Genomic DNA, 25,783 nt, shown 5'->3' on the forward strand with positions numbered 1-25,783 from the left:
TGTACAACGCAACTAGGAACCTGGAAGAAAAGTCTAAACATTGTTATAATAAAAATAATAATTTTTAAAATCACATTATTGCAGCAGAACCAGATGAGGTAAACTAATTTTTAAACCACAAGTCACACGATAACAAAATACTTTCACCGTACCGTAAACTTTGGACCAGAAGAACCTACCAAGTGCATTTGTACCTATTAAGTAGGTACTTTTCTTACACGTGGCATAAAATCACTCTCATTAAAATGTGTTGACAAAGAACACTACCAAGATTGAAGCTTCCCAGGGATTAAATCAAAGTAGAGAGTTACAAAAAAAAAAAAAAAAAAAGTTTGGTGTTAATTAAAGTTAAAATAGACTATTCCATGAGGAAATTACCGTATGTTAATTAGCAATAGGTTAGTCTCACGATGATTTTGAGAAAAATAGATTCTCATGAAATGCCTGAGATTTTTAGTAAAGATGAATAACAAAATTGTTACAGGTTGAAATATACAAAGAAAGCACATGCAAATAAGGTGTCAGAGAATAAGAAGTCAAATAATTGATGAGCACCTCTGTTATGAAATAGAAGACTGAAATGTTCCAGGAAACATTTTTTCTTCTTCACAAAAAAGCAAAATTAAGTTCTAGAGCAGGTGGCTGCCTGATGGCAAATAAGTAAGTAATTCAAGGGAAGCAGAAGCTTCCCCACCACCACCACTGTAGAAAAGAGTAAACAAGGACACCTGTCCTCAGGTGGGCTAGCCATATGCCACAAGTAATTAACTCGTTTGAGACCAATGGCAGATTTCTCACCTGGACTAGTCACCATAAATACATTATCCTGACCAACATAAACACTGCCCCTGTGATACTGAAAACCTGTGGTATGAAGGTGTTTAAAGGGGGGGGTTAAAACATATGTGCAGATGTAAATTTGCCACTATTCATCAATAGCTAATGACAAATCTGAAGATATCTACTAGTCTCCTAATCTACTAGTCTCCTATTATTGTGGAAGGATTAAACATAATGACTAGGTAATTTAAAATAATTAACTTCTAATCCAAGGCCCTTGCAAGATCAAGGTTGCAAGTGAAATGGCCTTGAGACAACCAAGAGGAAACACTGTGCTGTTTTCATGCTGGGAGGTCCTTCAATCCTATTCAGCAATGAGAAGTGTTTTGGTACTGGTAGTGATTTGGGTGTCTATCAGTAACAAACAGTGAAAAACACTGAGAAATATTACTTTAATTCAATAAATCATATATTATATAATAATATATGATTATATATATGATAGTATATACGATAATATATCATATATTATCATATATGATTATATTATAAAATTATTATATTATAAATCAAATAAATTCATACAATAAAGTACTAAACTGCATGTTTATGTGTCATAACAAATGTGTTGACAGCAAAACCACAGAAATATTGTATAATTTTTTTTGTAATTCAGTAACATATACAGGAAGGTCCAAAGGTTTTCCTTTAAGTGTTTGTTGTTAGTGTTGTTGGGTTTTGTTTCTTTGTTTTGTTGTTGTTTTTTAACTGATCTTATGAACGCTATTATCAGAATTCTGAGTTGTTGATAGGTAAACATGATATAAAGGGACTCATTTTCAAAGATAAAAAATATAACCATCATTTCTTATGCAGAACAGGTAATTGAATGAATTAAAAAATATTTCTGAAGCTATATGTTTGAGGACTTGAAACTTTCCCAAGGTCCCTTTTGACTGTGTACTGCAGAGTGATTCTGAGATGCACCAAGACATTCCATGTGTTAGTTTCCATGCAGAGAAAACATAGGGACATAGCGAAGATGGAAAATATTGACACAGCCTAAATATCTTTGATCTGTGCATGGATGCTTTATTTACCTGTCCAGCTGAGGTATTGGCACATCCAAATTAAGTATATAAAACTCACAGTTTGAACAAAAGTCTGTACAGTACATTTTCAATGCTTTCTATCTCACTGTCATCTTTAACTGAAGGAGCGTCTAACCATTAAGAGGCACTTAAGACAGTGCTGCCACAGAATTTCCAAATTTATATATGTAATGTACTTTCCTTTCATTTCATTTTATTAGCTTAGTTTTGTATATGTGAGAGCATGTGTGCAAGAGTACACACACCAGATCTGTTTTGCTTCACAATGGTTTCCTGAATCAGCTTCCAATATCTTAAGATTAGGACTTAATTTGGTATAACTCTGTACCTGGTACTTAACATCTTAAGAGTTACAAAATAAAACACTGTATATTAAGCAACCCTTACTCAATTAACCTAAGACCATTATTCTAGTTTCAGTACTAAGAGGGACATTGTTGTTAGAGAAAAGAGAAGGAAAAAAAATCACAATAGAATCAAAATGAAGTTTTTAGAATTCAAGAATTCTAAGTTCAAGTTCAAGAATTTTTAGTTAAATTGTAGCATTTATGAAGTTACAGAACCCTGACAAGTAGAACATACAAACATATTCACGGGAAACTAACAACCTAGATTATTAAAATTTTCACTTACAACACTTGGCTTCATCATGGCCATTTGAACAGTCAGGTGTAAAATCACAGAGTTTGTCAGGTGAAATACATTGTCCATCCCCACATGAAAAAAGTCCCGGTGGACAGTAAAGAGATGAGGAATTAGTTTCTGCCATTTCTGTTCCCCCTAAGGAAGGAAAAATAAAAATTAAAAAAATAATTAAAAAAAAGGAAGAAAAATCTGGATATATCACAACCGAAAAGAAACACATCTGATACCTTGTGCTTTTAAGCTATATATCATTCGCCACAATATTCAAGCAGATGAGTGAAAAAATATATAAAAAAAATAAATAAATAGATTTGAATGGCCTGGCTCAAGTTCAGGTGCAAGGTTCTGTGTACAAGCTCTGTCTCACAGAGAATCAAGCAACCTGCTGTGGTCCCCATGGCTGCGAGCAAGTCTTTCACAAAATCTTTGTGCTATAGCTGTGGTCTCTCTGAGTTCAGTACACAATGAAAATTCCAATAAGCCAAAATTTTTGTTTTGCACGACTACTGGCTTGCAAACTACACATTAGAAAATGACCCAGATTTCAGTGAATGGGGAAGAAGGGAAGGGAAGGGAAGGGAAGGGAAGGGAAGGGAAGGGAAGGGAAGGGAAGGTACTTGACAGTGATGATGGAAAAACCCTCTTGCCCTAAAGATAATGCAATGGAATTTGCTCTTCAGTGGAAGATGTAATATGATTTGCTTCTGTCTCTGCATCCAAGTGTGTATATGCACAGGTTCTTGTAAGTGATATCTGGAAATTCCCACCATAACTTACCTCATAGAACCACTGCAAACTACCTAAAGCACCTAGTATGTAACGTAGGATGAAAATTTTCATTATAGACAATTCATTAGCACAGATGGACATTTTCCTCAGATTATTCCCTTCTTTCTTACAGGTATCTTGAAACTGTCCATTGAATCCAATTATACATAGCAGACATAGTGGAAAATGTATTGAAAACCACAGAACTTACCATCACTTTGTTGGCTGACAGCTGATACAGCTGATAGTGATTTATTTACAACTCTACATTCTTCTGTTATACTGATGTCATCAATAGCAACAGTAGCATTCATTGTTAGAATGGTAGCTCCGAAAATAATCTTTAAAAAAGAAAAAAAAAAGAGAACAGAAAAAAAAAGAAATAAGCATGCCTATTAATGATGACATGATAAAAAGACACATGTATATTTCTTTATAATTTAACTATCTCTCCACACAAGAAGCAATACCACCTACAACCACCTTTGATTATCAGCCAGCAAAAACTATGACTGAAATTTGATCAAAGTCAGAAATTTATTCTACAACTGTCAAGCCCATAACTACATTTACTTATTGAAAGTTATGTAACCCAGGAAACCTTGCTTCAATCTCAGGTGATAATAGCCATCACTGCTTGAATGAACCATCTTTCTGATGGAACTGTTAAAAGTTATACACCTTTTAAAATGAGCTGTTCAGGATAATCAGACATGGTGGTTAACAACTATATTTAATTGAGTTCTATACTATGTCTGCTGAAGTGAATGAGACATTTCCATGCAAGAAATCTATTTGGTGTGATGTCTATAAAATATATATCTTAACAACAACTAGAACAACAAATCATATTACAGATTTTCTTCTAGCTAGTACATTCATTCTTCATTCTCCCCATTTCTAGTTTTCTGCTTATATCTTTCTGCGTATCTTTTCTGCAGATAAAGGTACGGTATATTATTTTAGAGAGAGGGAGAGAGAGGTTGTAGGATTTTTTTGGTTGGTTGGTTTGATTTTTATTTTTTACATACAGTACCATTAATATAAGGATTATAAGTATACATTTACAAATACAAAGAAAATTTCAGGAGATCACAAATGGACGTTCAGTTAAAACTTATCAATGATGAGAAACAAGTGTTCATTCTTTTACATTGTTTTATAGATGACAGACAAAAGGAAGAAACCAAACCAGGAATTTTGATGATTCCCCTACCAGCTCCATTCTGAGCTTCACAAAAGTCTAGCAGCCTGACATTATATAAAAATAAAATAAAACTAAAAAAATGCTCATTATTTCTGAAATTAATGCTCTAAATTGAAGCCCAAGGATCTGCACTTCTCTTGCCTTTAGCCAACATAAAAAGGCCCTCACTTTTTTTGAAGTTCCTTTTATTTAAAATGCTGTACTAGTGTTTCTTGGTTTTGTTAAAATAAAATATATATATATATCTTTACTGAAATCTAAAGCACAGGAACAATGGTGTTGTTCTTTAGTAGCTATATCTACTTAAAAAGATGAATGGAATTCTTTTTTTTGATGAGCACTAAAGAATAGAAGTTCTCTTTTCATATTTTATTGTGAAACTAATGTAATTCTAAATACCAAGTTAAGTAAAAAAAAAAAAAAGGCAATGTAAATGTAATGAAGACAAAGAAAATGTAATTTCTAATTACCTGAAAAGGTAAGTCCCCAGCTGCACTTTCTATTGGCATAGTCACCTTTGTCCACTGCATCTCAGGCAATCCTGAAATGTCACACAGTTTTTCCAAATTTCCATCCAGGGCAGTTCTCTTAAAGACAGAAAGCTGGGAACCCTGAGACAGCCGATACCAAAATCTTACCTGTTGAAAGAGTTTTAAATCAAATACTTTAAAAACTATATCATCAGTCTGCAATAAGTTCAATACCAACTCAGATACATACACTGTAACACAAAATGATTGACAGGTCTATACAATGCCTTGACATAAAGAGATTTATGAAACTATGGTGTGTCAAGGAGCAATATTATGTCCAAAGGCAAAGCTACAATAAAAAGCAAAACTTACTTTAAAACTTACTTTAAACTTGTATCTATCAAGGGGTACAGACTAATTGATATGACCTCCCTTAAGTTCTTTTCAGTTCAGTAAAGACTTGGAAACTTGTCAAAGATTATTTTGCTCTGCGAATGCTGAATATAGGGTAGCTTCATGAGTATGTTAATCTCTGAAGTCTTACAGTTGAGTTACTTATATGCAGGGAGCCTTATGATCCTATTCTTCCACAGTCAATGCAAATTACACGAAGACAATACTCTATCGATCAATAACATTCTGATCGCCTGAAACAAGTGGATTGAACACTACATGGGAAGAAAAAACAATATCTGTAGCAGTGAGGCTACAAAAAACTGCTTACCAAACAGAAAATAAAGAGAATCCTAGCACACTATGCCTGTTCTGCAATACTGAATAAACCTGATATATATATATATGTGTATATATATATATATACATTTTAAAATACTACACAGGCAAAAATTCAGCTGAGAACTGTAGGGAAAAAGAATATGATTTTCAAAGGTGAGTCCTTTCTCCTTCTTCACATACTGAAGGACTAAATTTTCAGCAACTGCAGACTTTCTACTTCCCTGCAAAATCTTTGATAAATCTTGAACCTTAGTGAAGGTAAACCAAGCTGCTGTGCAGTTTTCTGCCCATCTTCACATGATTTTACACCACGCATCTTGAATTGTCACATTATATAGAGAAAATTTCCTTAAATTTCCTTTTTATTTTATCCCCTCACATTGCATCAACTTTTAAGCAAACTTAAAAAATGCAGACCATTTTAGGCTAACAGCTAAGTGAAGCCTGTCTTTTGCCTCAGGACAATCACAGATCAATGTGTTACCCAGCGTTCAGTTAGACACAGGAAACAGTAGAGGTCTTTTATTTAGGTGAGACAACTGACACATAATATTTTTCGAGAACCTGTTGGGACTATTAACATGCAAAACAGTGCAGTGTGTGTGCGCGCATGTAATTTTTACTTAATTTATTGTGAAGAAATACAAATTTCTAATCACTGATTAGGAAAAAAAAAAAAAGAAAACAAATGTCCTCTGAAAGCATGGATCACCTTGTTTACAGGATCACAGAATGGCTGAGTTCGGAAGGGACCTATGGAGATCATCTAGTCTAACGCCCCTGATGAGCAGGGTCACCTAGAGCATGTTGTGCAGGGTGGTATCCAGACAGGTTTTGAGTATGTCCAGAGAAGAAGACTTCACAACCTCTCTGGGCAGCCTGCTCCAGTGCTCTGTCATCTTCACAGTAACGAAATGTTTTCTCACACTCAGCTGGAACCTCCTGTGCTTCAGTTTGTGCCCGTTGCCTCTCGTCCTGTCACTGCACACAACTGAAAAGAGTCCAGCTTCATTTTCTCAACACCCTCCTCTCAGATATTTATACACATTGATGAGGTCTCCCCTCACTCTTCTCATTTCTAAGCTAAACATGGGTGCATCTCCAGCCATGTCCCCGTCAAAATGCTCTTACAAGCATATCTTCCCTGCTTGTCCCCAAGACATCTCCCCAGCCAAGTCCCTTCAAATATCTCTTCCCTTAGAGGCCACTGCTTTTTCTGAAGGATGTCTGAGCAGCAGCAATGCTCAGAATAACTTATTTTCAGAACACTAAATCTATGTAAAGCATGGAAATAAACATTAATTCATACATATATCATGGTCAATTCTATTTATTTATTTATTCATTTATGCTAAGGGAAGTAGTAGTTTTAGTATAACCAGTCTTCGAAAGGAGTTTTTCCTAATTATCACATTAACACTTATGTTAGAGCTGTAGGCCGTTATTGTGCCTACCAAGTCGAAGAGCAGGACTGGTCAATTTGAGAACTCTTTACCTACAAATCATCAGCTAATAATCTGAAAGTCATCATGTGTGTGCATGCACTACCTTTCACTTCACACACCAAATTTAATCTCTTAAAAAGGCAAGTGCATTAAAGATACAACTTTTATGTATGAAAGGAGAGTTTCTTTTGACTTCTGTTACATAGGACAAGGTAGATCAGCAGTTACTGATGGAAATATTCTTTTTCACAACACACTACACTATTTTTTAATTATCTCCAGGCTTCATGGTCCATGGACTTGGTCTGTCAGTTTCCCACAGTACTCCTTTTTTCCCCACTCATGGAAATTATGTATTGTGTAATGTCAAGATTTTAAAATAATTTTAAATACTTTTGTGTAGCTTTTTTCCCCCAACAGACATCTTAAGGGATGCAGCAGGTATTCAAACACTTTTCAAAATGAGCTGTTTGAACAGCTATACTCTAAAGAGTCAAATAGCTTTTCAAATTATTATATTTTTTCTGGCTTTTCCTTACATAAGAATAAAACTACCTTTGCTCACTATGACTACATGTTCTACTTCAGGATGACTTTTCTGTCCATTAGGAACATAAACAGAGCTTGGACTAGAAATTTGTTTCTACAGCTCTTAAACCTTGAGTTAAATGAAGATGTTTCTTACCTGACAACTACTGAAAAACTCAGCTACAAGAAGCTGCACAAAGAATTTACTTCTAAGCTTCAATTAACTAGTAAGGTACAATGTAAAACTACTATCCCTCAACTCTGATTTTCCTTTTTCCTTTTTTTTTTTTTTTTTTTTTTTCTTTTTTAACGCCTGGAACCAAAGAACTTTGAAAGCTTTTAATAAACATAGATCTCTATGCAGATCCCTTTATCCTCTCAGTGGGACATCCAACATAGGACAACATCTCACATTTATACGCAGAGAGCATAACACACCAATACACTTCCTAATGAGCAACCACTATTCCTTGCTCTTTCCGAGATATAAAAGTCCACAGGGGAAATGTGGCAGAAAGCCAAGATTCCAGTCTTCAGAAACACTCTTTTTTTCAGACCTGTATAGCTGGATAAGAACTTGCACTAGCTTTTGGTGAATCTCAAAACTTTAAATACATACAGTATGTGCATATTCAAGATTGAAAATAGCTATTTTTCTGACTTTGTATTAGAGAAGGGTACATACATCCTCACTGCACTTATATTTATTTGGAATGCAGAGCCAACTCTGCAAGATGTCTTAACTGGAATGATTCATTGATTCACACACCAGTTGTGCCCAGCTAACCTTAAGGGATTCTAAGATAAGTTCATTTGAACTTGAAAGGTGCTTATCTGCCCAGTATCAAAGTCTACAAAAGAGATGTGAAGCTGCCTGAATGAATGCACTGTGTGTATAAAGGTTGTTGGTTTCCCAGGTCTCATGCAACATGCAGGGTTCCAATGGGATGCTGTGAGGCCTTCTGTGTTCCCTGCAGCACCATTCTGCTTGATTTCATTCTGCATCTATTTTATTTCTGATTCTTTAGAAGAGTATGATGACATGTGAAGATTAAGAAGTGAGAGACTGTGTTCAGTGATAGCGAGGTGTTCTTAAGATTATTTGTTTGACTTTCTATGTGCTGTTCCTCCATATATTGTTTAAGTGACTTTTATTTCTGAGGGAAAAAAAAAAAAATTCCTAAATGAAATTACAGTTTTTATTCTACATTGGGTTTGAAAAAGCAACCAATCTCAATTTTATTCTGTTTCTCTGAAGCCTCTTTTTAACCACTAACACAGGAAAATGATTTTGATGTACTTTCACTCTTTTCCTTTCCTCTTATGTGACTTCTTAAATCAGGAGGCATCATAAAGTAGCAGAAAACATAACTCTGGAATCACATATCTTAACATCTCCCCAACATGTCAGAAGGTTTGAAAAGTTAAGTAATGGAAAACTAAAAAAGACTCAGGAAAAAAGAAAATGCTTACATAAAGATGTACAGAATCTATTCACTTTATTCAGTGAGCAAAAGGAATAAACAAAATGCAGTTAAAAGCTGTTATATATATATTTATTTAATTGTATATATTCCTTCAATTTCAGTTTTGAAATAATTTTGTCAAACATTCCAACATTTTAATCATAAAATTGTATTTTAATTTTTCCTTCCAGATTTTTTTTTCTTTTTGAGCACTCCTGACCCCTTGTTTTTGCATTCCTCTACAGAGGTACAAGATACTTGACCAAAAAAATCACTTCAAGGTAGGCTTTTAATGACTGCACAGATCAGCTTAATAAACTACCCCCTCTAACTATTCTTAAAATTTAGTATATCTGGAGCATGGTAGCCAACTCTCTCCAATCACACCAATTTATTTAATCTGTATACCAACCACAGATCTCCAGGAATGGAAAGCTGGATGTAGGAGTATTTTCTGCTTACAGACAAGAGCATGATGATTCTTTGCCAGCTTTTCCTCATAAGGCAGGCTGATTTGACTGTGAGCTGATATGACCCTAATAATGTTGTCCAGCTATTTTTTTTTTTTCATAGCATAGAAAACTCTGAAGTATAGCCTTAAATCTGAGCCACCTTGTGAACGTTTTAGAAAGAATAATAATATGATATAAATGTAAGTCAGCGAAGCAATAAAAAAGCCTCCTGAAACTCCTTCCTCCCAAGAAATTAGTGTTTTGCTTCTTCTGCTGTTATTCAAATTGAGCTAGTTTTTCTGCAGCAATACTAACAGCAAGAAAAATACCCTAACATGTGACTGATAGCTTACAAAGGTGGGGACAGTTCATATCAAACTGTTACCTGACAGCAGGAAAGCCCAGGGGACAACTTGACAAGGAAAGGGCTCCCCAGATGAGACATGGCCATCTTTGTGTACATCTGACATGATCCATTGAAGTAAATGAATGTTCCTGTAAACAAAATTCAAAGAAATATGAGAAATATGTCATGCTCCAATGGCAAATAATTACCTCTGAGGGGTAACTGTGTTCTGTGAGGCATATGAAGATTATTCATAAATGTAAACAAATGGAACAGCATTCCCTTCAGTTCAGCCCCTGTGGAGAAGGAGGAGGGAGCTGTACCAGGCTATGACAACCAATATCTATATAGGCAAAGACAAAATAGAATTGCTGGATGCTCCTGCCTCTTTCTTCAGCAGTAAAATTAACTAAGTCTAGAGATGAGGAAAGAAAGTAAAGAAAAAACTGTTATTTGGGCAGCCATTGCTAAAGCTATCTCGTCATGGTGCCTGCAAGCACTTTAACTTTAGGAAATAAACACACAGCCCTGCAAAGGGGGGTTCATGTGCTGCTTCCACAAGGGTTTTATTGGGCAGACCTGCCAAATGCACCTTTATCTGCCCTCTTCAGGTAAAACCATCAGACCCTTGTCCTCAAAATGCTACAACTACATCCCATCGCCTTGTTCACACTGAGCCCCTCCAATCTCAGCGTGGTCTGGGGAGAGCTCTGCAAGAGCAGAGCGCACCAGAGATCAAACAGCACAGACCTCAGCTGGGATCCCTAAAGGACACATTTTAATTGGCTTAAATAATGTTACGAACAGAATTTGAAATAAAAATTAATTTCCTTTAGGGTACAGTATTTACTCTCAGCACAGCCCAGACAGTTTTAAGCATGCTAACAATGTTGCAGACCATGGGAGCCAATGGAATAAGCTATATTTTCTCATGGGCTCCACAGACTTGACATTGTTGTCTGTGCTAGTGGGGATGAAAGCTTAATTAAAGATCTAATCTGAACTCTGGCAAACTAACTGCCTTTGGATTTGAACTACAGCAGATGTGCTTCAGACAAAGGTAGGAAAGGATAAACATCTTCAAGGGGCCCTAAAGCAGCATATTTTGAATGCCGTCAGTGCTGCCTTCACTGAATACTGAGACTTTTTCATGAAAGTCTATGCAAAATGACACTAAGGGCTCAGTCTTGTTTGCGCATTGATATTATACACATATTGCCTTACATCTTGGAAAATCAGCTATTGTGCTGCCACAGTCATACTCCTTAGCCATTTATTTCCCATGGATACATAACAAAGCAGAGGGTTAGGTCCAGACCCACGTGAATAATCGCATAGCTGTAGCAAGGCCAGTACAAAGAGGTGACCGTTACCGCCCTGTGTACAAACAGGCGTGCTGCATGCTGTGGCGAGAGGGAAGCTCCCCTCATTGCAATGCAAGGGTACATCAAAGGATCCTCTTTTAATTTGCAGCTGAGGCTCTACAGTAGCCTCGTTAAGATCTTCATTAGCCAAAATTTGCTGCTGCCCTCCCCAGGAGAGAAGAGAGATGAACACTCAGTGACATCACAAGCAACTATTTAAACCTGAAGTACTCTGATTTAACATTGACAAAAACTTGCTCAAATTCTGAAAGCCTAATTGCACAGATGGGATGTGTCTGAAGCAAGCACAGTGATAGATGGGTACAAAACCACCCCAAGAAAGACCTTTGCACTGACTTACAAGGGTAATGCACCATTACTGGTTTGAGAGATGCTGTGAGGTAACCTCGAGATCTACCCAAGGCAGAGACTTCAACCTGCAGCCTGCAGCTCGTTATAAAGACACAAACCCACTATGCATTGATACAGGTATCAGGCAGCATAAGTGCAACAGCCCATATCTCATATGGATAGTTTAACATGCTGCTTAAACTGCTGAGCAGATATTTCTTCAGGCCACCTTTGTTATGACCACATCTCACCAACACCTCAAATAACCCTTCTGGGAAAGACACAGTCATATCAGTGCTCCTTTCTGGAGCTGTGAGCATTGGAAAGCCATAAGAAACTAATACTTGCAGAGAACACAGTAATGCAGATTCAGTGGTCCTCTAGAGTGACAATGAAATGAAATATTAAATAGCTACTCCAAAAGCGAATAGCAACCATTTGGTGCACTTCACCACTTGGGGACCAATGGAAAAAGGGTATGTGATCATGCAGTTAGAGGTATTATACAGCATGCACACATATAATTACACCCCACTAAGGCTTGCTCAAAATAAAATAAAATAAAATAAAATAAAATAAAATAAAATAATCCTGGGATTCCTCTGCCTTCACATGTTTAAGGTGGAATTCTTAATGTTTTGCTTTCCTTTAATGTGAACATATGAGAGAAGTGTGGAGATCTGGCAGTAAGATAATGTATCCTTTAAAAAGAAATAAAGGGATATTGGACTGTAATCCAAATTTTAAAGTAATCTAATCTCTACTGGAAGCAGGATAACAAATACATTTTAATAAAATTAAAGTCACAGAATATTTAGCAGTATTATTTGACAATGACAAGCATAGTGGGCAGTTTCAATTTTAAACAGTATACTAATAACATTTTCATTTTGGAAAAAGGCTTTAAACAAGCCCTCTGTTGGAATCAACTTTTTCCAGCTGAGTGCATTTTATAGCACCTATGGGATGAAGGAAGAAACACTGGTCAAAGGATATTACACTCACTCTGTTTATCCTAGATAAAACCAATGAATTTACCTGTGCTCTACAAAAAGCTGCAGTGATATTTTGTCCAAATAAGATTTTAAAAAACAGTCCCTGTCTGAATGCTGGATACAAAGGTGCTTACCATATGTGTGAACAAAGTTAGCTATATCAGTTCAAAGGGCAACATCTCAAAAAAAAAAAAAAGTTACAAAGGCACAAAGGCATAGTAACCATATCACATCTAAGAAAAAGTATCCCTGATAAACAAACTTTCTGTAATGTTACCTATGTTATATACATGGTATATAGCAGCATACATTTCAAACTCAGTTTCATCAATCTAACATCATTAAGTATAATTAATATTTATGTATGTGAGAGTGTATATATATGTAATCTCTCACCATATCTAGCATTAGTTGTATGATCTCTGTCACGGCGTCTGCTGTCCAGTGGAGCTTCTTCTTTCATTATGTGCCAGTCAGCATCACCTGTGTTCAATGGCTTCCATCCACAGAAGTCAGTCTCAAAATTACATATAGTGTAATTAGCTGTTGTACAGAGAACAACGAGATATCATTAAGTTGAATTTGATGCAGCAGTTTAATGCCAGATCTATCAGTGATTTGTATTTGGATGTAAAAGGAGTTTTAATCAAAGAATCTCTGGTATGTTTCACTGAAATGTGTATTATTTAGCTGGAGAAGTTATAAAATACAGATAACAAATCAGGAAGGTCCTTCCGTTCTTAATCAAATTCAGAACTGTTAAAGAAAGCACGTCGAAAAGAAAAAAAAATATATATCCTACTAAGGATGAGACCTGTACATAGGCTGCCATCAGATTATGAATGGGCAATTGCATTTTTTTAAAAGATAAATTTTCCTGGAAATTTAATTATGAGTGTATAGGAAAAAAAATCAAACATATTTAGCGGTTTAAATATGCTGAAAGTAAAGATAAATTAAGCTGCTACTTATTTTATTTTTGGAAATGAGATTTAAATTTTTGAATTATTTAGATCTTCTGGAAATTTTGTATTGCAATGTAAAATAACAGTTTCTCAGTCGATATGGATTAGACCAACTTAAACATACTCTTGCATTTCTTGAAATAAATTAATTATTTTGCTAAAAGAATAGTGTAATATGAGAGTCTTCTTTCCTAGTCCAGAACTGTTGGACACAATTCTTTGGGCTGCTTAGCACAATTGTAAAAATTAGTTTGGAATTGTACTTGGCACTTTCCAGCCTTCATGGCACATTCATTCCATCATGGGATGCATGGGAACAGCACAGAGCTGCTCCAGGGGATGTTCAGAGTGGACATTAGGTAAAAATTGTTAACTGTGAGAGTGGTCAAACACTGAAACAGGCTTTGTAAAGAGGGGGCTGATGCCCTGTGCCTGTCAGTGTTCAAAAGACTTTTGGACAATGTCCTCATTAATATGCTTTAACTTTTGGTTAGCCCTGAAGACATCAGGAAGTTGGACTCAATGATCTTTGAAGATTCATTCCAACTGAATTATTCTGTTCTATCTTATAAGCCTCAGACATAATATTACTCTAATTTTGAGACTGTACAAAACCAAAATGAAATAGCTTTGTTGAAGCATCATCGCATTAAATTTCAGTATAAAGTTGTTCCTGGCATAAGAAGGTTATTTGAGCAGTGTATTCTTAATGTAAAAATAAATCATGGAATCACAAAATGGTTGAGTTTGGAGGGGACCTCTGGAAATCATCTGGTCCAACCCCCTGCCAAGCAGGGTCACCTAACGTACATTGCACAGGATCTCATCCAGGTGGGTTTTGAATATCTCCAAGGAAGGAGACTTCACAACCTCTCTAATCAACCTGTTCCAGTGCTCTGTCATGCTTACAGTAAGGAAATGTTTTCTCATATTCAGATGGAACTTCCTGTGCTTCAGTTTGTGCCTGTTGCCTCCCGTCCTGTTGCTGGCACCACTGAAGAGAGTCCGGCATCATTCTCTTGACACCCTCCCCTCAGATATTTGTATACATTCATAAGATCCTCTCTCAGTCTTCTCTTCTCCAAGCTAAACAGGCCCAGCTCTCAGCCTGTCTTTGTATGAGAGATGCTTCAGTCCCCTAATCATCTTCATAGAACTACTGGAGCGAGTCCAGAGGAGGGCCATGTCCCTCTTGTACTGGGGAGCCCAGAACTGGACACAACACTCCAGGTGTGGCCTCGCCAGGGCTGAGTGGAGGGCGAGGATCACCTCCCTTTACCTGCTGACAACTCTCTTCCAAATGTACCCCAGGATAGTGTTGCCCTTCTTGGCCACAAGGGCCCGTTGCCAGCTCATGGTCAGCCTGCTGTCCACCAGGACCTCCAGGTCCCTCTCTGCAGAGCTGCTCTCCAGCAGGTCAGCCCCCAGCCTGCAGTGGTGCTTGGGGTTATTCCTCCCTAGGTGCAGTACCCTGCACTTGACCTTGTTGAATTTCATGAGGTTCCTCACTGCCCAAATACCAGTATCTCTTAATTGGATTGGATGTTTATTAAAATTCAATGGAGTATGTTTTTCTGTTTGGTGTAGTATATTAGTTAAACATGGAATTTGTTTAACTTAATTAATTACAGAAGGCTTATGCTTTTGACAAGGTTCCTTGTTAATTAGACTTTGGTTGTTAATACATTAAGGTAGAATATGCAAAATGATATCCCAGACTAAGCTGTTTTTCTGTATGGTAATTAGCATGCCTAGGCATTGTTCTTTGCTTAGCTAAGCAGTCTTAATATAGCCCATGTGATATAAAAAGCAAAAATTCTTTGATTAAATCTCTCCTTACTCTGGACTTTCTAAACCTTGTATAAGTTTTTTGACACAAGAAGCTGACTGAAGTGACTGCACAGTAATACCAAAAAAGATACCAATAAATTACCATGTAGACACAAGGAACTTACTCATATACTAAACAACTAAAAACTTGTTTCTAGAAGGTCAGAGGCACCAGGACAGAGATAAAATAATGGTTTACATATGAAAGAGAAATCAAGATGGCACTAATGGTTAATATTTTACAGACTGATAGAGCATTTAACCTTTTTTTGTTTGTTTCTTTTTATTATTATTATTACTTTTCTTTAAAAAAAAGAAAAAGTTATTACAGCCATATGAAGAACAGGGTCTTCCACATGCTCATGACAGCAGATCTGTTGTCATTTAATGTGTCTCAGTGCCAAGCTCAGGGTTTTCCATTGGCTCATAGTGAAAAGGTGACTAATGAAACTACATTAGGAAATAATATACTGGCAGAGTTGGCAAAGCAAAAAGGCTGTCAAACAGAGCCCATCACTGCCCTTGATGGTCAATAGGAAAGAGGGGAAATTTTGTGAAATTGTCACTTCTGAAATTATTAAGCACTAGTATAATTTCTTCTTTCTAAACACAACATGTTAGAAATGTGTAAACATGGTGTTGTGGTTTAACCTGGCCGGCAGCTAAGCACCACACAGCCATTCACCCACACCCCGACCCCCTCAGAATGGGGAAGAAAAATGGGGAAAAAAAAAAAAAAGTGAAAGCTTGTGGATTGAGATAAAGACAGCTTATTAGGACAGAAAAGAAAGGAAAATAGTAATAATAATGATAATAGTACTACTACTAATAATGTGTACGAAACAAGTGATGCACATTGCAATTGCTCACAACTTGCTGACCACTGCCCAACCTATCCCCGAGCAGCCGGTGCCCCCACCCTGGCCAGCCACCCCACGTTAATTGCTCAGCATGACGTCAGATGGCACGGAATACCCCTTTGTCCAGTTTGGGTCAGCTGTCCTGGGTATGTCCCCTCCCATCTCCTGATGCACCCCCAGGCTGCTCACTGTTGCTCTGCAACAATTAAAACATCAGCGTGTTTTCAACATTATTCTCATAGTACATCCAAAACACAGCACCCTACCAGCTACTAGGAGGAAAATTAACTCTATCCTAGCCAAAACCAGGACGCATCATCTTTTTCCACTGCTGCTATATTCAACCTAAATGACACATACTCAGAAAAAGACAACTCCAAATCAAAATATTTAGCCCAATCATTTTTTCAGACTAAGTCTGAACAACACTATTAAGTTATTAAGAACATTAATGGTGGTGGGTTTTTTTTTGTTTGTTTGTTTGTTTTCTGTGGGGCAAAGAAAAATGTCCAGCTCCAGTTCAGTATATGTTATATATTCAGTATATGTGAGAATGGATGCTACTCTTTTTTTTTTTTTTTCCCCATTACATGTGTGTTTTTAAAATGACATTCTATATAAAATCATCAAATCATCCTGTGATCAAAGACTTTGGACAAGACACACTTACTAAGTCCAAGTGTTCTACCATATGTAGTTTCTGGAAGTGATACTTCATGTTAATTAACAAGAGTTTTAAAAATATTAACATGTTACAAAACAGTTAGGCTATAAATGCAAGTGAAGCTTAATTGCCTAAGTTAACAGTGTGACTTTAATTTTATCCCTACTTAATTCTCAAAAACTTGAGTGCTTTTAAATGTTTAATCAAGCACGAAAATAATTAAATAAATAAAACTTTGCACTTATGTGACACACAAATCTACACGAGAGTTTCTTGGTGTGTTTTTTCATTGCTCCAACATTAATAAACTCCCTTCTTGTCAAAACAGTGCATAACTTTTACTATTCTCAGCCTTTTAATATGTTTCTGTTTGAAATATTGAGTGATTATAGGGAATGTTTCACCATCCATAGTTTTGAAAATAAGTGACAACACAACCAATATTTCTTGAGGAGTTGTACTGCAGTTATGTAAGTTAAACAGATGGTAAAGCATATTTCTGGTATATATATTCTCTCCTACTGCATCTCTTACCATCAGAGCTTATGTTATTTATTTCACTGGGAAGATTTCACTAGATTCAAACTGCAGGAAGATTTTCTATGTTCTGATAGCAAACCCAGCGAAGCCTCATTTTTGGACATTCATCTATTTATATTTCAGCAAACGAGAAGGAAATTTAGAAAGGAAATAACAACTTGCATTTATTTTAATAAAAAGCCAAATTTGAAAAAGTAATCTATTTTGCCTTGTGGATGTATCAGTATGTCTCTACTAGTCAAGGATTAAATTATTACAGCAGTTCTGCAAAAGCAATCACTCTGAGAAGTAAACAGGAGAAAAATGTTCCCCAAACACATCTACTTGAATTTCAAGAAATAAGTGGAGCTTACTAAATTCATAAAATACATTGGAAAAGTTTTTCAATTAACACAAACCATTTTTTCCACATGTTCTAAGTGATAATAATAATAATAATTTAATACTGGTAGTGTTAAGAGAAACTCATGTCAACACGGTCTGAAGAGGGTAGGCTTGCATGAGTAAACAGGTCCTTGAAGAAAACTTCCATGCTGAAATTATCTTGCTTAGATGTTGTTTCATTTTATCAAAATAAAACCATCTCATTAAGTGGCTACAGCCCTGTACCAGTACAGTTGTCTTTATTATGAGGCTGTGAATCTCTCATCTTTGGAGCCAATTAATTATTTGGTTGAATGAACCAAATATACCTCAAGATCTTTTAAACTGTATATGTTTTAGGAATCCTAGAACACACTGACATCTTGCCAAGCTTTTCTTCTTCTAAAAATAAAACCACATAGCTATCACCATGCTATGCCAAAGATGTGAACAAAAAAATAATGGAAAAGAAACCAAAGTAGTCAAAACTGTGATGGTGAAACACAAAACCAGTGCTAAATAGTGTTCATAAGCAATGAAGTTGTCTGTGAAATAATGATGTATCTTCTTTTTCTCCACACGTACATACAAGATTGATGGACAGATACTGGCAATTCCAGAAAATTAATGTCACAGGAAACAGATAAATATGTACTAAAACAAATGTTCCAGAATAATAAAAATGCTGTATTTCACACTTGAATAGTAATAATGGGATTTGCATGTATGTTCATCTGCTCTAGAAGTTTTCAATAATTTGTAATTATAAATTGCTGTACAGGAATTGCTTTAAAATTATTCTAGTTTCCTTCATTCTACATGTTATTCATATAACATGTATATAATGTATTTATATAACATGTATATAATAGGTAGAGCTTACACAGAAAGTTTAAGTATTGTAAAATAAATATATATTTGCTCTTATAATAAATTGTGTTTTTATGACTATTCATGTCATGTTAACATGAGCAAAGATAAACGTTATTTTCCTTCCCCATTGTAATGAAGCAAAAGTAAATCCTCAAAGAGAAAAATCTTCACATTGCTAAGTAACAGCTGTCTGCCTTTGTTTTCATTTAGTATGGAGATCTGTCAGCTCTGCATCATGAGAGTACTTCATCAAAGGAAACTACTGGGGATGTGTTCAAGGGTAGATGCTAAAATACCTAAAAGAATAGAGGCTAAAACATGTCCTATTGTACCAGATAGTAATTTTTACTGAAATGTGAAGTGGGTAGATGTAGCACACTCAAAATATCACAGAGGACAATTTCAAGATTATGTGGAAAATGTACATAATGGGAGGAAAAGAACAAAGGACAGAAATAAAGGACAGCTTTTGCTTTAGGTTTCTTTTGTTCAAGAGTGCAGAAAGTGTCAGAAAGATGAATTTTCTAAGCCAACCAAACTGCTGAAGAGCCAAATTCCACCTTTGGGGTCCTCTTTCCTGAAAAGCGTTATATGATGTATCCAAGACAATATAAGCCATGAAAATAGACCTACCTTAGAAAGGTTATCTGGATATTTTATATATTGTTTCCGTTCTTTATTTTCAGCCAGTAGTCAGAGAATCATGCATCTGCTGTGATTTATTTATATTTTAGAAAACCATGTTTTCTCACTTTTTTTTTTTTTTTTTTGAGAGAGAGAGAGGATGAACATACTTTTGTGCACTGATAGAACAAGATGATGAATCTTTAACCAGTGAATGAACAAAAAGTGAGGCATATAATCTCTGCATCTCAGGTTAAACTGAGTGTGTTATTTTCTTTAAATTAAAATATACTAGAAGTTACTGAGAATCTGAGCTATGTGTTAAACCCAAGTCAACTGCAGAGGCAACAGCAGAGAGTGGAGCACTAGATACTGCTGTCGAAGAGGGTTATGCAGTTCCTGGGCCTCTGTCAGTTCATGGGACAACACCCTAATTCCAAAAGTGTCACAAGGACAGCATTGAGACTCCCGGGATGTTCTGGCTTTTCTTTTTTCTGCCCACTCTTTAATTTTTCTGACCCATCTACATAAGCATGATGGAAGCAGCATTACCAAGATTGAGTCCCACGGTGTTCTGTGTTGTACACTAAAATACAGATTATATCTAGGTTATTTACTTGCCTTATATAATGCCAAAGTCTGGCGTCTGAGACAACAAGGGTTAAAATCAAATAGACTGTGTGCAAAATATAACTGCCTACAATGTTTTGACTTATCTTTATTTTCTCTTTGTGTAGTAGTATTAACAGCTATTCTTGTACTAGAAGAATTATTTTTCATCCCCTATTTGGCCTTCAAATTATTCTTCTAGATTCCCACTCAATATTCACCACAATTCTCTGATAATGTTACTGAAGCAGGAACCTTAAATCACTGAAACAATTAAATCTGATTTATAAAGTACTCTTCACTTTCACCCCGTTTTTCTTTCTAAACAGCATGAGAAAATTATTCCTACCAGCAAGTGCACAGAATTAACAGCATAGGATCAAGTCTTGTAAAAAGGGAAAATGTATTTAAAATCTCCAGGAGAACCTGGAGATAGAACACTATAAACCTTCCTATTGAAAATGTTGTTTCAACATTCACATATATCACTTGTTTCAGAGACGGCTCATGCATGGCTTTTTAAGGGATTGAAAGGATTAAGAAATTTAAAATGTGAGCCAAAGAGAATTCAGTCAAAAATTGTTCATAAAGCCTTCTCAAAGAATTTGAAGATAAAACATTATCAGTTTTTGCCATTCTGCTACTTTGAGAGACATACATTTCAATCTGCACCTCACAGCAACATATATCATTACCAATACCTGAAATATGTACACAGTTTTCTACAAAACATATTTAAGTATTGCTGCCACAGGCAAACACACAAACAGACATATGCTGTATAATATTTATTTTAAGAGCTGCAGGATCTCTAAAACTACTTTTACATTGAGGTCTAAAATATTTCGTAATTGTTATAGACAATTCCCAGTAATTTTATTTTTTTTTCTCTTGACTGTACAGTAAAAGCTATATCTTCTGAGCAAAGTTACCTTCAGTTCAAAATATGACTAAGATAAACCTCCTGATCAGCTAATGTCACCTGATACATTTTCTCCCAAAAACTAATTGGCAGTATAAATTAGAGAAGTGTTCAAACAAATTCCAAGGTGGATTTCAGTTCCTCTCAAATTAAGGAAGAATAGATTATAAACATTGTAAGAAAGGAACACATTTAGATAAAAATGTGCAAAATTTTGTGTTTCTGCAGACACTTAAAAAGCTTGCTATTTGAATCCAAAATATATTGCTAAGACCAGACAGAAAAAGAAAAAATATACATGATGACAAATTGAACATTGCCATGAATTTGTATATCATTAAATATTCTGTGAAAAATAATAATAATAATAACAGTTAGCTTTCTAGGCATTTCTTAGATAGATCTATTTAGGTTTCACTATACTCTTCAGCACTGTGTTCTTTTAAAATTCACTTACAGCAGGCTGCTGGATCCTCGTTGCTGCCATCAGAGCAGTCTGGGTGAGAGTCACAGGGTGATCCAGGCTCAATGGACTGCCCATTAGTGCAGGTGAATTCTTCTAAGGAGAAGAAATCTGGTGGCTCTGATGGTGTGGTATCCAAGAACTGGATGTTATTCAGACAGACGAACCCCCCCCTGCTCTGTATTGTTCCTTTTAAAGTAAGCTGTGGATGGTTACAGTTAAAATACTTGAATTAACAGACAGGGAAAAACTGTTTTGTTTCTACCATAAAAGAGTAATGTCCTATTTGTAAAAAGCACTAGGTGCCTTCCATTAAAAAAACATGCCAAATATCAAATCAGAAGCTGAAATTTTGCAATGACTACTTCAAGTTGGTTTCTCTGAAAATTTTCAGCTAAAATGGTTTGACAAATTCCAAGAATGAAGTTAAGAAAAAGAATGTTTAAAGAAAAGCTCCAAATATCATGACTATTTGGCTAAAAAACAGCATTGCCACCGTACTTCAGAAGAGTGACCTCACCTGTGACATCCTAACGACCATGACTTCTGTTCTGAAGTCTCTTCAGAACCTAATTTTGCTGGTGCTCAAGACAGAAAATTCAGGTTGCACTCACAGGTGAAGAAGTTAGAGATCATTATCAGACACTAGCTGCTATAGCATAGGTCAAAGCTGATCTCTCTCAAGACAAGCAAACTGCACCCAGATATGTAGTGAGATTGGCTCCTGGCTGCTGGCAACCCCTGAACTCTTCCAGGCTTTGTCTGTGAGACCGCTAATTTGCTTGAGTCAAAACCTTGGTGTGTGCATGCTAATGTTTTAATTATTTTGGCTATCACATGACATTCCTTGAGCCTGTGCCCTGCTTGCTATCTGAATACTACTGTTGGCATAGACAGAGATGCAGGGAGCATTTATCCCTCCTACAGACTTCCCTTGCACTTTTACACAAGCTGATTTAGAGCAATGGAGTTTTAGGAGAACATCTCTTGCTCCCGGCCATTGTTTATTCCAGCTTTTCTGAGTCTCAAAGCAAGGAGAGTATCCTGTGCTCATCAAGTTTCTTTTACCTGAGCTAAAGCAGCAAACAAAAGGAAGTGGGCTTGAATTCACTAAGAAGATGAAAATGGCGTTGGTGCAAAGCACCAAGAGACACAAGCAGAAGCTGGAAGCACAAATCAAAAATGGAGTTGTGGGTTTTGACAGGTGTGGACATGGCCAGAGTAGGAGCCTCAGAAAGCAATCATGTGCAGGGGGCAGAAAATACAGTGGAAGGAAAGCTGGGGAAGATTATCGGACAAAACATGAGGAAACTAGAATAAATATTTTTGGGCATAAGCAGAAGGCTCTAACATACTATATAAGCCCTAGAAAATTTTCTAAAAAATAAAAATTATATATATCACTGTCTTCTGTTAAGAGACAATATCTTCAAAATTCCCAAAGCACTATCAGTTCTCTACTAGTTCAAATGGCAGAATGCTGTGCTGAAAATGTCACACGGTCACATAACTACATTATCTGTCCTTCCCTAAGCACAAGTGATCATGCTGTTTTTGCATAAGAAAGCATAGTTTGGGCTGCTGAGAGCATAAAACCTCTGCACTCTTTTGTTTATTTACTTTTGGATACTACAGATAATCTTATACACATCTGGTTCTTTATTTTTTCCTTATAGGAAAAGGGATTGGTCTTTGTCCTTCACACAGATCACCTGCCCAGCTGATGTTGAAACAGTAAAATATAAAGCTTATTTACAGAATTATGAATATCTAAACAAAAAATTACTTAAAATATAAACCCATAATTCTTCAATTCTTCTCTGTACGTTAAAAAAAAAAAAAAAGGCAAGGGGAAGATCCTCTCCCACAGTTACTGATTTACGTCATTCCACTGAAATCACAAAAAAATCATTCACATCATCTCACTTAATAGCATGTTTATTTTAATGAGATGGTAATAAAATGGACTCAAATGACCTCCTAAAGAATGGTGAGATGTGTATGCATTTTCTTGCATGTTATTAAGACCAGGAGCATTGGGATGTGAACAGGGAGACTGCTTTTATTAATCTGTGACCAGAGCTTTACTCAAGTGATGCTATGAAGAACAGCAAGCCCTTCACATTATACATAAATTTCTTAAATTCCTACATTTCCTAGAAGACTTATAAACAATAAAGTAAAGCATTTTCAAAAATCAAACACTTGTTTCTTTCATTCATACCTTTAATTTTTCCATCCCTGTTGGTATATGTATATCCACTTTGGCCCATTCCTTGTTAGTTGTCATGCTGTTTTCCCACAAGATATGTTCCTCCTGTGGAACACAGAATACAATATTAAGAAATTCTTTTTAGACCCTTACTTATGCCACTTACTCTCATTGATCTTTTCATATCCTAGCCAGACCACCACTATGTAAACGAAGAAATACAATTTGACATATTTGTTTGCAATCTTTGCATCAAAGTCTTTGTGAAAGAGGATAAACAAAATATATTTATGGTGATTAAATGGGTTAATTTTATATATATATACATATACACTATATAAAATTATCAGAACCCAGCTTGGTAATGAATTAAAGCAAATTAGTATGGAAATTAAACCATACTAGGGCTGTATTTAACAATGTATTTCCATGTCATTCTTAGCACTATTTTCTCTTTTAGAAGTAACTACTTATACCAAGTTGTGCTAATATTAGAATTAGTTTTTTTTTTTTACTTAGAACCAAATTTTGGGGTCTGTCAAAATTACCCTATAAACTGTGCTAAAATCATATTATTTGTTTTCAATCAGTAAAACAAGCAGAGTACTACCAAGCAAGTCCTAATCATATTTTGAGTTACCTCAGTCCCCATTTTTACTATACCTACTGAGGAGTAGTATAGCAAGAGTGCTAAATATGCTAAGACTCCCTTTATGCAAGCACTCAAAACCCTTTTAATGAAAAAAAAATCTGACAAAACCAACTCATGCTCATTCTATTTTTGTCAATATTGAAGCTCATATAAAGAAAAGAAATATGGCAATGTGAACTTAAATAAAATGTTTCCAAGAATCAGCTCCAGTATAGAGCAAATCAAGAAAGTCAGGCAAAAGGGAAGGGAATGGCAGGTGAGGAGAGAGGAGTGGAAGCGAGGAAAATTTACTATAGGATAAATGTACAAACAGATGTACCATTACAAGAATCAACACTGCAACGCCTTTTAAGATACTATGCAAAGTACTGGTCATATCTTTTCCACAAAGGGTATTACAGAATTAGAGGCAGTTCAGAAAATGATATGAAGCCGGGTAAGAGAAATGGAAGTCTCCCATACAGAGAGAAACTGAAAGGGTAAAAACTTTTACCTTACATGAGAAGAATAAGAAGGGATATGATAGGTATATGAATCCTATCAATATTATAGACAAGGACAGTTATCTATTTCCTGCCTTGCAATATTAAAAAAAAAAAAAAAAAAAGGAGGAAGACACTGTCTGCTGCTTGACAGACTGAGAGGTCTGAGCCAATAGAACAACACTGGTATGATTTGTGACCAGTAGTGAATTACTTACCCTCATTGTCCTATAAAGGCTTGAACTGTTGCGACATATTAACAAAGTTGAAAGACTCTGTTGAATATGTCTTCAAGATCAGGTTTGGAAAACTGCAAGACAAGGCTGAGCCAATATCCTAATACCATAGAGCACAAATTTGGACAAACCACATGCCATACTGATTTCAGAAATAAAAGCTGTGAGTTTCCACATTACTATAAGATATAGGTATTTGTCAACTTGTTCACATGGTAGATATTCATCAAAAGTGTTTCAACTTCAAGGAAATTTCAATCTGCTTAAAACATGCTTGATTTTGCTAAATAATTCAACTTCCAAAGAAAATCTGTTAATGTTAGTAGGTTTATACAATAGTCAGATATAAGACACAAACAGGGATAATGTACTAGGAAGCATACTGCATAGCAGGTTAAAATGATAGCCTGTGGCTTAAGTGTGTGCTTTTAGGAATATGTAAGCTAATGTATCTGAACACGTACACATTCCTCCATACATATATACAGGCATGCTTCAAGGACACTTGTATATCTTGTAGGAATAAATATTTACTCTTTATTTATTTGGATATATCTGAATACTATAATTTTGTTCACATGGGATTAACAGTTTAGGTACCCATCCCCATGGACATCTTTCTTTCCAATTTATTTGAATAAAAATAGCTCATGGCAGTAAACTCTTGATTTTTCAGTGTGCCAGGCATTCTAGGCTGTTTTTACACTGAAGGCAGTAAATCATTTCAGGTGCAACAACATTTAAAATTAGCTATTGTAACATGCAAGAGATATTACCCTCTGATTTTTTACAACTATAATAAGCCAATAATACTATTTCCC

General features: G+C 35.7%; 1 protein-coding gene across 1 annotated transcript in view; it reads right to left on the reverse strand.

The window, feature by feature from the left end:
- MALRD1 (MAM and LDL receptor class A domain containing 1) overlaps positions 1-25,783 on the reverse strand; it is a 271,441-nt gene that overhangs the window by 220,683 nt on the left and 24,975 nt on the right. The window contains exons 8-13 of the mRNA XM_080581229.1: positions 23,605-23,697; positions 21,375-21,582; positions 13,064-13,210; positions 9,997-10,106; positions 4,983-5,150; positions 3,523-3,646 (exon numbers count right to left, since the gene is read on the reverse strand). Coding sequence (XP_080437355.1) covers positions 3,523-3,646; positions 4,983-5,150; positions 9,997-10,106; positions 13,064-13,210; positions 21,375-21,582; positions 23,605-23,697 — 850 coding nt within the window. The remainder of the gene's footprint in view (positions 1-3,522; positions 3,647-4,982; positions 5,151-9,996; positions 10,107-13,063; positions 13,211-21,374; positions 21,583-23,604; positions 23,698-25,783) is intronic.

This window comes from Anser brachyrhynchus, assembly GCF_964034855.1.
Source record: "Anser brachyrhynchus genome assembly, chromosome: 2".
NCBI lineage: Eukaryota > Metazoa > Chordata > Aves > Anseriformes > Anatidae > Anser > Anser brachyrhynchus.